The sequence below is a fragment of the Pongo abelii genome, chromosome 10 (assembly GCF_028885655.2).
Source record: "Pongo abelii isolate AG06213 chromosome 10, NHGRI_mPonAbe1-v2.0_pri, whole genome shotgun sequence".
NCBI classification, from domain to species: Eukaryota; Metazoa; Chordata; class Mammalia; order Primates; family Hominidae; genus Pongo; species Pongo abelii.
Genome location: NC_071995.2, coordinates 21,436,241 through 21,450,346, shown reverse-complemented (window position 1 = coordinate 21,450,346; position 14,106 = coordinate 21,436,241). Strand labels below are relative to the sequence as shown.

General features: G+C 35.8%; 1 protein-coding gene across 1 annotated transcript in view; it reads right to left on the bottom strand.

The window, feature by feature from the left end:
- The window catches only part of SLCO1C1 (solute carrier organic anion transporter family member 1C1), a 56,712-nt gene that overhangs the window by 27,392 nt on the left and 15,214 nt on the right, over window positions 1-14,106 (bottom strand). Inside the window, exons 6-10 of the mRNA XM_063712057.1 lie at window positions 13,218-13,342; window positions 9,775-9,921; window positions 7,854-7,952; window positions 3,124-3,369; window positions 1,927-2,091 (exon numbers count right to left, since the gene is read on the bottom strand). Coding sequence (XP_063568127.1) covers window positions 1,927-2,091; window positions 3,124-3,369; window positions 7,854-7,952; window positions 9,775-9,921; window positions 13,218-13,342 — 782 coding nt within the window. The remainder of the gene's footprint in view (window positions 1-1,926; window positions 2,092-3,123; window positions 3,370-7,853; window positions 7,953-9,774; window positions 9,922-13,217; window positions 13,343-14,106) is intronic.

Below are 14,106 nucleotides of genomic sequence, written 5' to 3'. Positions count from 1 at the left end.
TTTAACTATAATTATTTATAATACTATTATAAATAATTATAATATGATTTATAATACTATTATAAATATAAAAATTAATATAAAATTATTTTATATACCATATATAATAGTTATATATCATGTTGTATATATTCATTATTTTATATAATTTATTATATATACAATATATAATTAATACAATATACATATTCATATATATTAGATATTTTAAATATATATTTTATAATGTAATTATTTATAATACTATCATAAATTTATAATATATTCTATAAATATACATATAAATCCATGATTTATAATGCTATTATAAATATTGTATGTCTAATTATTTTCATAGTATATAAAATTGTATTTTATTCATAATATATATTATTATATTATCTATTATAGTATTATAAATAACTATTAGTTAAAAGCAGAAAACAACACAAATGTCCATGAACTATAAAATGAATAAAGAAACTGTGGTTTATTTATGTAATAGGATATGACATAGCATGAAAAAGAATGTACCACTGCTATACACAATATAAAATAATCTCATAGATTTCACTTCAGTTGTAAAAAGCTATACACAAAAGAGCATATAATATACTATTTATATGATGTTCAAAAACAGGCAAGGCTGGTCTATGATAATATAGTTTAGTATAGTTATTAGCTTTGGGGAAAAGTGTTGACTGATAGGAGATTGAAGCTTTCTGGGGAACTAAAATATTCTGTATGTTCTGGATGTTGGATGTGACACACACAAACACACATATATATACACACACACACATATATATATATCAAAATGTATCCATCTGAACTGTTTAAGGTCTGTAGACTTAACTGTTGATAAGTTATATCTCAATGTATACATAAAATTGAAATAAAATGAAGTCTCTCTTAAACTTTAAATCCTCATCTATTCATGTTAAAATCAATATAAAGCATTGCTTAGCATGCATGGGGTGTTGGGGGAAAAAGCCACAAAATATTTCTTTAGGTCAGCCAATAAGTAACAAAATTAATTTGAACCAATTGATGTTAAAAGTAAAAATGTTCAGTGATGTAACCTTAACATCAAGAATTTTGGAGAAAAATCTTTTAAAACTAAGAATCAATTATATTAGCATGTGCTATATGCCCATTACCCAAGATTATCATAGAAAAATTATATCTCCTAAAATACATTTGGCTGTTTTTTTCTCCTTCCAGGTCTCTTTCAGAGGTAGAAATATAGAGTGATTTTTACAATACTAGAGAAGATTATTTTATACCACTGGAGTCTCCTATCATAAAGGAATATGTCCCAAGAAACAAATATGTTATGCCTTGAAACAGTAACATTAAATGACGTGTTCATGGATTAAAGAAATGAATCTAGATTTTTTAAATATCTAGTTACTTCCACAGTGGTGGTCATGTATTTGTAGGTTCTGGTTTCTCTTCTTTCATTTCTTGATACTTTTCTGTCTTATTATTGACTGTGTTGCTAGAAACACAACCCTTTGAACTAACTCAGTTGCCAGGAGTCAGAAAAGTTTTTTGACTGCGAAAATACAAGTTTTGTTTTGGAATGAACATCTTTTAACCTCTCTCATTGTGCATTTTATATAATCCTAGAAACTGTTCATGTAAAATGGCCACTGTTTTGAGGTTTTGGCTGCACTTAAAAGACAAATATCCAGTATTATTAACAAACTCCTCATAAAATGCATGTTTCTTCTCTATGATATCACTTGAAGAACTGCTTGCTCTCTGGGTTATTTACCCACAGATGTGAATAATTCTTGCTACAACATTCTTGTTACATTTTGAGCTCATCTAAAATGTCATAAATTACCTAAATCTTGGAACAATCTTCTCTAAGATTCTCGAGTTAATCAGGTACATCTAAGAGAGCCCCTCTGAGAAAGCATGAAAGGCAGATGAGCATACCGATCACAAAGTTGGCCCTGGAGGATGACTGTCCATACTGCTGCTCAATGTACTTTGGTTTGTATGTCACCATGCCGAACAGAGAATTGAACTGAACAGTGCTCGTACATAAATATAGGAAGTATACTGGGTTTCCAAAAAGATTCTTCAGTGATGGAAGAAAATCTATAGAACAAAAATAACATAGACTAAAGTTGGTGTCACGCATGGAAGAAGAAGTAGCCATGCCAGCAGGACTTACAGGGCTGGGGCCCATTGTCACAGAGTTTGGGAGCAGTCACAGTGTGGCGCACACATACACTATGTATAGTAAGCCACTGGCATGTGTCAAGCCTGCGATCTGGCGAGGTTCAAATCCAGACATAGGCACTCATTTCTACAGACATGCACTATAGATTATATTAAAGGTAAGAGTCAGACAAGAACAGATTCCTCTAACTGATGTGGGCAAAAGACGAAAAGGATGGGAATATTCCCTCATCATCCAGCTGGGAGCCACATGCAGGACATAAAGACCTTCACTTTTCTTGTCTCTATTCCTCAAACTTAGCTTGTGGTCAAAGAGAAAGAAATATGAGAGTTATCGCCATTTAATATATGAATTTTAGTGTTAGAAATGAGCGTTGGTCTTCTCCCTTTTTCCTATTATGTAGCTTACCAATTAGACGTGAAGAATTTCTATAAATGTAAATATTGCTTGAAGGGACAAGAAGGGGGGACCAATATCATGAGGGGCTGCTCATTTCCATGAAGGGGGTTCATTAGAACACTGGGTTTTTGCCTACAGAACACTTACTCGTTTGATCATTGGTGAGAGACATGCATTGATACACATCTCTCAAATGAATAGATCTTATCTGTTGAAAGGCTGCCAACCTTGAAGATTAAGCCTTTTATTTCGTGGATACACAGAATTACAGGAAGCAGCAATCCTGGGTACAGACAATTGTAGGATCTAAACTGAGGAGGTGTGAGAGGGTGGAGACATCAGCAGGAAAGGCTGTCAAGCCTTTGCTCTTTGGTCGTGTACTGCAATCAGTTGTTCAGTAATAAAGCTGACATCAATTTCCATTTTTGCTTCTGATATGGTTTCTCAATTTTTTTAATACACGAAGGGAAGAGAGGGATATAATTTATAAATCTCCTTAAGCCCCAACAGAAAAATGAAAATACTTCAAAATCAAGAATTTGACTTACCGCTTGCCATTTCCATTATTTTTGCATTTTCTCCCTGGGGTGTTTGGTAGTCTGTGTGATCATCTATAATAAACTTGGATTTCTCAGAGGAAGAATTAGAATCCTCTCTACTTTGGGATCTTGGTAAACTCTTTGGTAAATACCAGAAAGGCACAGCTGCAAGAAGACTTATGATTCCTGCTATTAGATAGCCAAGCCACCAGGCTCCTACCCACTGGGGATCTTTTGGGGTAATGGTTATGTGATCTGAAAGACAGAGGGGATGGCTAAGTAATACAAACAGCAAAGCTAATATGTTAAAATAATATACTTAAAAATAAATTCTTGTGAAACTCTATAACATCATAAAATACCTAATAATTCATCTATGTTATTTTTTTTATCTGGATCTTATCACAGGCATACCTTGGAGATTTTGCAGGTTCAGCTCCAGACCACCACAATGAAGTGAATTTCACAATACAGAATCACATCAATTTTTTTGTTTCCCAGGGCATAGAAAAATGATGTTTAACTATACTGTAGTCTATTAAGTATGCAACAGCATTATGTCTGAAAAATGTATGTACCTTCATTTAAGAAAATGTTATTGCTTAAAAAATGTTAATAATCATCTGAGCCTTCAGTGAATAGTGATCTTTTTGCTGGTACAGGATCCCATCTCAATGTTGATGGCTGCTGATTGATCAGGGCAGTGGTTGTTGGAGGTTGAAATGACTGTGGCAATGTATGAACATAAGAAAATGATGAAGCTTGCCACATAGATCAACTCTTTCCTTCAGAAAAGTTTTCTCTGTAGTATGCAATGCTATTCGATAGCATTTTTACCCACAGTAAAACTTTTCAAAATTGGAGTCAATCCTCTCAAACCCTGACACTGCTTTATCAACTAAGTTTATGTAATTTACTAAATCTTTTGTTGTCATTTCAGTAATATTCACAGCATCTTCATCAGGAGTAGATTCCATCTCAAGAAGCCATTCACTTTGTTCATCCACAAGAAGCAACCCCTCATCTGTTCAAGCTTTTTTTTTTTTTTTTTTTGAGATGGAGTTTCACTCTTGTTGCCCAGGCTGGAGTGCAATGGCGCGATCTCGGCTCACTGCAACCTCCGCCTCCCGGGTTAAAGCGATTCTCCTGCCTTAGCCTCCCTAGTAGCTGGGATTACAGGCATGTGCCACCACGCCCGGCTAATTTTGTATTTTTAGTAGAGACGGGGTTTCTCCATGCTGGTCAGGCTGGTGTCGAACTCCTGACCTCAGGTGATCTGCCCGCCTTGGCCTCCCAAAGTGCTGAGATTACAGGCATGAGCCACCGCGCCCAGCCTGTTCAAGCTTTATCATGAGATTGCAGCAATTCAGTCGCATCTTCAAGCTTCATTTCTAATTATAGTTGTCTTGCTATTTCTACCACATATGCACTTACTTTCTCCACTAAAGTGTTAAACACCTCAAAGTCATCCAGGAGGGCTGAAATCAATTTCTTTCACACTCTTGCTAATGTGGATATTTTGACCACCTCCTATGAATTACAAATGCTCTTAATGGCATCTAAAATGGTGAATCCTTTCCAGAAGGTTTTAAATTTACTTTGTCTAGATTAGAAATCACTAGAAATCATTAGAAATCACTATTGATCGTAGCTATAGCTTTGTGAAACACATTTCTTAAATAATAAGACTTGAAAATCAAAATTACTCCTTGATCCATGGGGTATAAAATGGATGGTATGTTAGCAGGCATGAAAACATTTCTTTGTACATCTCTATCAGAGCTCTTGGGTGACTAGGTGCATTGTCAATGAGCAGTAATATTTTGAAAGGAATCTTTTTTTCTGAGCAGTAGATCTCAACAGTGGGCTTCAAATAGTTACAAAAAGATGTGCTGTCATTCAGCACATCTCTGTTGTTCTAGTTAGCACAGGAAGAGTCTATGTGCAGGAATTTCAGAATGTTAAATGAGCATTGGCTTTAACTTAAAGTCACCAGTGGCCTTAGCCCCTAACAAGAGAGTCACCCTGTCCTTTGAAGCTTTACAGTCAGGATTGACTTCTCCTCTTTGGCTGTGAAAGTCCTAGATGGCATCTTCTTCCAATAGAAAACTATTTCATCTACGATGAAAATCTGTTGTTTAGCATAGTCACTTTCATCAATAATTCTAGTTAAATATTCTGGATAACTTTCTGCAGCTTCTCCACCGGCACTTGCTGCTTCATCTTGTACTTTTGTGTTATGGAGACAGCTTCTTTCCTAAAACTTCATGAACCTATTTCTGCCAGCTTCAAACTTTTCTTCTGCAGCTTCCTCATCTCTCTCAGCCTTCATAGAATTAATGAGGGTTAGGCCTTGTTCTGAATTAGGTTTTGGCTTAAGGAAATGTTGTGGCTGGTTTAATCTTCTCTTCAGACTACTAAAACTTTATCTCAATAAGGCTATTTCACTTTCTTGTCTTTCATGTGTTTACTGGAGTATCACTTTTATAAATTCCTGCCAGAATTTACATTCACAACTTGGGTAACTGTTTGGTGCAAGAGGCCTAGATTTTCACCTGTCTTGGCATTCAACATGCCTTCCTCATTAAGCCTAATCTTTTCTAGCTTTCCTTTTAAAGTGAGAAACGTGCAACTCTTCCTTTCACTTGAACACCTAGAGGTCATTGTAGGGTTACTAATTGGCCTAATTTCAATATTATTGTGTCTCAGGGAATCGGGAAGTCCAAAAAGAGAGACAGGGGAATGGCCAGTCAGTGGAGCAGTCAGAACACATGCAACATTTATCAATTAAATTTGCTGTCTTATATGGGCACAATTGTGGTGCCCCAAAACAATTACAATACTAACATCAAATATCACACATCACAGATCTCCATAATGGGTATGCTAATAATAATAATAATAATAATAATAGCTTGCGATATTAGGAGAATTACCAAAATGTGACACGGAGACTCAAAGTGAATACGTTATCGGAAAAATAGTGCCTATAGACTTGCTCAACACAGAGTTGCCGCAGACCTTAAATTTAAAAAACATATAGTATCTGCAAAATGCAATGAAGTAAAGCACAATAAAACAAGCTATGTCTGTATTTTCTCTGTTATTGAAGGAAAGAGAGTGCATTTTGGAGCAAGATACTTTCTTTTGTTCATTAGATTAAAAATATAGTCTAAATTCTGGAAGAGGCTTCATGATTTTCAGACTATGCTCTGGGGTTCTGCAGAGAGACCCCTGGTAGGAGCAAGGCAACCCATGGGGAGAACTTTGAAGGCTCGAAACCTCATGTGGCAGCACCACTTTCGTTTGATTTACATATTGAATGTCTGTGTGAGATTTTACTTGAAGAGTTATGCCCTGCACCCTCCAGTCCAAATCCCGTGGAAACCTCTCATTATGAAACTAAATTTGAGACTCATTCAAATCAGCAGAATATTTTTTATTAAATGATGGTTAACAATACTTCAGAGCTATTCTAGATACGAAGCAAGATTAGTATGTGTAAGCAAAACTTTAGTTATCTTATTCGTCATAAAAACTTTGTTTTTGAAATCTTTTCTCATTTCACTAAAAAGTAAGTGTTTGACAGGTTTTTGAATCAAACCAAGTGGGTGTTGTTTTCTTCCTAGGCAAGAACCTAGAAAACAATTCATTATATTCTACCATAACACTCTGTGAGAACGAAATAAACACATGGCTCTTGACAAGTAGGCTCAACTGCCACTGCATTATACTGGGTAAAATGCTTATACTAGGTTATTGCTGCATGTTAATTGCTTCCCCTTAACAATTTTCTTCTGTACTGCTCATCGCATCTATACTTTCTTGTCTTTAAAATCCATCAGTGGATTTTAAACTTTGTGAAGTCAAGGAACTCAACTGATTTGTTCAGAGCTGTAGAATGGCACCTGGCATAAAGTAAATGCAAAATAATTGGACAGGAACTAATGAATGAATAGATAACATTTTTGAAGCTTGACTTGTAGTTTATTTGATTTAAATGCAAGAATTTTGCTTTCTGTTTTAACATGTGAACTTCAAAATGCAATCCCACTTTTATTTTTTAAGTGAAACTTGTTTAGTTTGTAACGGATCTCTTGGAATTCTTTAAAAAAAATACTGACAAATACCATCTATTTCTAGAGGGTGCATCTCCCAGAGATAGAAACAAGTTATTAGCTATGGAAAGATCACTGTCCCCTCTGCCATTTATTTCCTACACAAGCAATATCCCAGAATAAAAGCCAGTCTTGCTCGATAATGTGCTATAACATGCTTCCACCTAAAAATGACTTGTAGAGTAAAAAAAAAAAAAAAAAAAGAAGGGCTGTTTGGTTGCCAGTAGACTTTAAATCCTTGGTCTTTCTGTCAAGTCCCCAAATACATTATCAATTGACGTAACTGTAAAAAATGTTGACACACCTGAAGCCAATAAGAGCCAACAAGTAGCTACAGTTTTCAGTCTTGACTACGCTGGAATGCATTTAAACTGACAAATCAGAAGTGAAAAAGGATACATCTTAATAACAAACCATTGGTCATCCAGTTCTAATCATCACCTATTTTTCATATTCCATTTATTAATCTGTATAACTATATTAATAATAAAATTTTTAGTTTATGAAAGATTACGACTCTGTCATTTTATAAAAAGGCAATTTGATATTTTCCACACTGTTCCCATTAAAAATGTTACAGTAACTAAAATAAATGAATAAATAAAAAATAAACTCCCTTACCTAGGTTTACAAAGCCAATGTCAACATATAGTTTGGCACATAATGAGCCTAACAGGAAACCGAAGATTGGTCCTATAATTGCAACCGTCTGCACACATCCTGCACCAAGAAAAGAAAAGGAGAAAAAAAAAGCTGTCATTTCTTTACTTTGATAAATTAATACAATTTTAAACAAGAAATGTGTGATCCAGTCAGTAGCTCAAAATGTTTTAACTCATTTGCATGTGTTTAGTCAACTTTAAAATCACATCGAATCAGGAAATAAGTCCTTCACTGCTTTGGGAGAAGAATGAACAATTTTAAGGCATTAAATATGTCTTAGTAAGAAAATAACATTAATACTCTGAGGAAATTAATTTTCCAAAATGGAAAAAACTTTTATTTCCTAGGATTAGATTCCCCATTGATAAAAATTGGAATTGTATTAATTTTGATAGTGTCAAAAAGATTTTACATTCAGTTAAGCATAAGACTTGTTTTGACATTCAAATGGATTTCTTCCACCTTAGTAAAAAAGTGTGTCCATTCATTTTGAGGTTCTTTGGTATCATTAGTGAGAGCAGGACCTATACAGATCCCCAGATGCAGCTAGCAAAGGTGCTAGGATTTGGAGCAGGAAAAGTTCTCTCTGGAACCCTCTTGACCATTCAGGCCAACCTTCATAGGAAGGTGGAACAGATGGCCTAAAGGACACCATTTCTAATAACCAGAAAGGTAGTTCTTCGCTTCCAAATATCTCCAATCTGTTTTTCATTTCGCTGCAAAGCTTAAAACACACATACTCATGGGAGATTAAGTTAACTGGAAGAGTAAACAGCAGTTACCAGATACTTTTTGGAACAGAGGAAAAGAGAACAAGCCCTGAGCTCCTAGAGAAGAAGGGGACACCTACGCACCTGTATGCTTCTCCTGGCTGTGACCTTTCCTCCAGTCTCCAGAGTAATTGCCTAGTGCAGGTGATGAAGTGTTTGTTGCAGTTCCAGTTCCTGATTTTACTGGAGTTTTCTGTTAGAGTAAGAGCTGTGATCTTAACTATAGCCTATTTGGGTGTAACCAGCACACCCTGGAGTCCTGCAGAGCATAGCCAAGGCAAGATTATACAGTGGATCTAGCTGTAGCGCCCCTCAATGAATTTAAATCTTGCCTTTCTGTCCCTGAACGTGAGGCCTTTAAAAGATCAAAATTTCAAGAAATTGAGACTGATGTGTGTCAACACCATAGGAAAGGGTAAAATAACAATTAAAAAAGGAGAGAGTGACGTGTGTTTCTAGCTTAATATTAAGACATCAGAGGAAACCAATAAATGCTGTTTAGATGTGTCTTACCTTAGGACTTTGCCTCTGCTATATTATTTTGGTTTTTCAGATTTTTAGCTGCTGGTCTATTTACTGGGATGTGTTCCAGAGATGAGGTAGCCTCAGGCCTTGCTTCTATTTTTTATATACTTTTCTTTATCCATTTCTACCTGCTTTTGAGATCTCAAGATTTCTTGTTGCCTATCCCTCATTGCTTTAAATAATCAGGGCTTATCAAATGGAAAGCAGTTTCTAGGGCTCAAGAAACAAACTTTTAAATAAACTAAAATGCCTAAATGCTTTAGCTGTACAGTTAACCCACTAAAAAGAACCTATGAAACCTGAAACCCATGAAGATACTTTCACAAGGTCATACGTCATTGCAGCTGAGCTCGCAATTATTTTCTTTTAATCTGATATTCCTTTTCTAATGCAATAGATCCTTCTAACTGTGGTGTCTTCATCATCCAAATCTGAACTGTGCACTTCAGAAATGTGTGAACTAAATAAAGGAGTTGGATATGAAGTACAAAAAGCTTCCACACTTAATTTAGCATAGAGGGGAATTCAGAAAACTAGACACCCTGCTTCCCAAGAAGATAAGTGAAGCAATATGCCAATATTACCAATATAGAAAGCTGCATTGTCTTCACTGGCAAAATCATCCAGGTAGGCAATGCCCAAAGGCTGAATGGGAGTTTCTCCTATTCCACGAAGAAGATTGCCCAGGAAAACATAAATCCACATGGAAGAGCTAGTGTCCACTTCACATTCTTGAAAGAAAGGCAAACCAGAGGATTGAAAATAGATCACTTTAAGTATTCTGCATTTCTACAATGTATCTTAAACTGAACTAGAATGCAGGAGTTTTTGTGCAATAGTCATAATTTGATGGGAGTTTGGTCAAGTTCTAAAAATGTTTTATACCTTCAACCTTTTAAGCAAAGTAAATCCCCGAGAGACTTCACCAAGGAACTCTACTGCTTCTTGTTCCTGATCCCTTTACTTTTTATTCTCTCTCTTCTTCTCATTTCATTCCTACCTTGAGCTATTTGAGTTCCCACACTACAATGACATTCAATATCTATTTGGGGCAAAACAAAATTTTGAACAAAGTCTTTCTCACCTTAATTTTTAGTTCTTTTGAACAAAGTCTTTCTCACCTTAATTTTTAGTTCTATTTTTCAGCAGAAATCACAAGTAATCTTATTGTTGACCCAGTTTTATCTGAAATTCAAATTTTTGCATGGTTGATATTCCAACATTTGGGCAGTATTACCTACATTTATATTTGTTTGTTAGTGAATAACCATTTTTAGGACTCTGGAAACAAATTTACATAAAAATATTAAATCCCTATACTTTAGCAGTATAGTTATTCCAACAAAAGAAATCTTTTGACAGCATTTTTAGAGTAAAATTCAAGGCTAACCATTTTTAAATGCTTTCGTAAAATTCATGTCTTAATATCATGTGCACTAGGATAATTACCCTCGTATCATAAATGAAACATAGCTTTGAAGGTTTAGGTGCTTTAATAAAATTGATAATGTTAACAACCTCCAACAATCATCACTGCTGAATGTTCTTTCTCTGCTACGTGCTGAACTAAGTGGTTTGCAGGCATTTTAAAATTGAATGTTCCTAACAATCCTATGAGGTAAGAGTTATCTTTACCTGTTAATAACTCTTAAACTAATTTTTGATTGTGAAAAATAGATTATGTGAAGAACTAAGTTGAACACCTTTGGGCAAGTGAATCAGACTGCATAACTAACAGAAAAGACTCCTTTGCACTCACATGGATTCTATCTGACTCTGCCTCTTCTAGAAAGGTTCAAATGATCATGGAATTTTCACTTGTCTTCTCTGGATTTCTATTCTGCTTCCAAAAATATGATATGAATTCCTTTTCTAAAAATTAACTCTAATGTACATTCTAGCCCTAGCAATTGTATAATTTTAAGAAGCTTGTTGGTAGGCGAGTCTTGTAGAGAAGTGTAGACATCTTAGGTCTGTGCTTTTTAATTTAATAACCATAAGCCACATGTGACTATTAAAACTGAAATTAAATAAAATTAAAATTCACTTTTTCTGTCACACTAACTGTATTTCAAGTACCCAATAGTCGCATGCAGCTAGGGGCTACTGTATTGGACAGCAAAGATATAAGACATTCCGATCATCACAGATAGTTCTGTGGAAAGCTCTGCTGTAGAGTGTTGTAGGGGAGATGAGGATTGTATGTGGAGCAGTTTTGAGAAGATCCTTATCATCAGCTTTAGGGTGAGCCTTGTGTCCACTATGTCTAAGGAAACAGACTTTAAGGGAACAGGACCTCACCTGAAGGAAGGAAAATAATTGAGTTGTGAGTCATTCTCTGTATCTGTCTGCTAACTTCTCCCTTTATTAAACACATTTTAATTACTGAGTCTAAGCCCTACGTTTCACCTTTCACCTTTTTACATACAGGTTTAAATATTTCATAACTAGTTGTGCTGTCAAAACAAAACATCTTCCCTGACTGTACATTGTATACAAATGAAACCACAAGCCATTCAGTCAGCTCCCTGCCTCCTTATTTGAACCTAAATCATATTTATTATCTGTTATATTTTTACATAAACAAGGCTGCTGTTCTTGTCCATTGATTTGAATGCATCCTCCTGAACATGTCTATTACCCCCTTTCATATTCTCCTCTTTGTCTAGAATGAGTTCCTTCTTTTGCTGCAGCAAAATTTTTTTACATTTCTGTGCTCTCCCCTTCCTTCCCCTTCCACATTTCCATATGTTTTTAGCCCTCTGGCTTCTCCCTTCATTCAAACAGCCAGGGTTCATTGCCTGGAAAAAAAGACATCTCAACAGAATGTACTAATGAGAATATTAGGGGAGTGAAAAGGTCTTGTGGAATAGATAAGAGATTTGGATGGATCGCAGGTATATATTAATTTTAGAAAGGCTTCCGTTCTGCCTGTATGCAATGTGGTTCCTCCGGTTAGGAGTAGGGGGTGAAATTGGGAGGTGGCAGGGAAGGAGTGTGGAGCATATTGATGCTGAAGGGAAGCTGAAGGGAGAAGAGGGGATTTGCTCTCCCTGCCTGTACTGAGTCCTAGAGACACAGTAAACACCTATGGATAAATTCATGGCTACTCTGAGTAAGGAAAATCTGTGTTACCTTGGCCAGGTGAAGCCCAGGCAGGAGGCAAGACTCTATTTCAGTCTAGCTCAGTATTCCTGCCTTTGACTCATAGGACTTCCAATGTCTACAGTGATATAGAAGAGGGTATTCCCATATTCCCAAGGGTGTCTCAGACAAAGCATTGCTGTGTCGTATGCATCAGCCATCTAGAACACCAGACACTTTGATAAAATTCCTGCATCCTAGCTCAGGTGAAAAATAGAAATATTTCCATGTATCTAAGATGGCCACTTCTGCACTAGAGAGAGCTGCTGTGAGAAAAAAAGTATGAACCTGGACATAAGATAGCCCCATGGTGACAAGTATGACCAAACAGTGTGACCACAGGGGTTTTAGATATGTAAGCTGGCAGGGAACTGATAACACCAAGAGCTCCCACCACAGCTGCCCATTTTACTCTTATGTAAGCTCCCTAGAATGTAAACAAGCCCTGGGGACAAAAAGGGAGGTTGGGGACAAATTGAGATTACATTTTTGCCATCCTGACAAAAAGTAGCTGAACGCAGAAATTAAGTTGACTTATGGGAAAAATTATACTTCTTTCATATCTGAGCAATGGATTGATAGTTGTATGTGCTAAACTAGTTTCACCCTGCTTTCAAAACCCACTTATTCAGAAGCTTTGAAAGATTTTCCCAGGAACTATCTATTAATGCTCCCTTTTTCCATAAGATTTGATCATCTGGTATATTTTCTTAGGATCTAATCATATACTGCTTTATATTCTAGGAATTTTTATGGCACTGTGATATCTCAATTTAAGCAGTAAAGCTTTTGGGAGCAAAAATCATAGATACTTTTATCCATCCTAAAGCACATATAAAGTCTTTTAAAAGCTTGCTTAGTCAAGTTAAAAAAATGATCTTACCGTTACTTATTTTGGATTTTGATTTTTCCATAACTGAAACTGGTAATTGACTGCTTGACTCTAGGAGACACGGAGAGATGCTGAGAGTAGAATTGGAGGAAGGAGAATATCTCTCATATTTGTACCTGTATAAGAAGAATGTTTTCTTCATGATAGACTCATTAACATCATACTAAGAATATTATGTGTATGCTACACGAATCGTTAGGGTACCAGGTTGAGCTTGCAGCTGTCTCTGAACCTAATTCACCAAACCAAGCCAGTGTTTAACAGCAGATTTTGCTGAAGAGGTAGCCAGAAGATCTGGCTCATAGACTCTACAAGAAGCTTGTCCTACCCGCGGTCTGTGGGCTGCATGTGGCCCAAGATGGCCTTGAATGCAGCCCAACACAAATTCATAAACTTTCTAAAAACATAATGAAATTTTTTTCGCAATTTTTTTTAGCTCATCAACTGTTGTTAGTGTATTTTATGTGTGGCCCAAGACAATTCTTCTTCCAATGTGGCCCAGGGAACCCAAAATTTGGACACTCCTGCTTTACACCATACCTGGGCCAGTCAATTAATGACAGAAAATAAAAGTAAAAATTACTCATAGAGGCTCATCTTAAAGCAAACTAGTGACTATAAATCACCTCCCCCCAGGTGAAAAAGTATTCGACTTGATAAAATCATGATTTTTTTCTGAGTCAGAGAAAGAGCCATAATTGAACAATGTATTGCCATCAGCATACTTTATTTAGAGTTGTAAATTTAGTAGAATTACAAGGCTGATTCTGGAGAATGGAAAATGACATATGGATTTTGTACCATTTATCCTGATAATATTCTGCTTTTTCTCTACTGCTTACTAGTATAGCACCAAGTTACTTCTAATTCCACCCTTTCC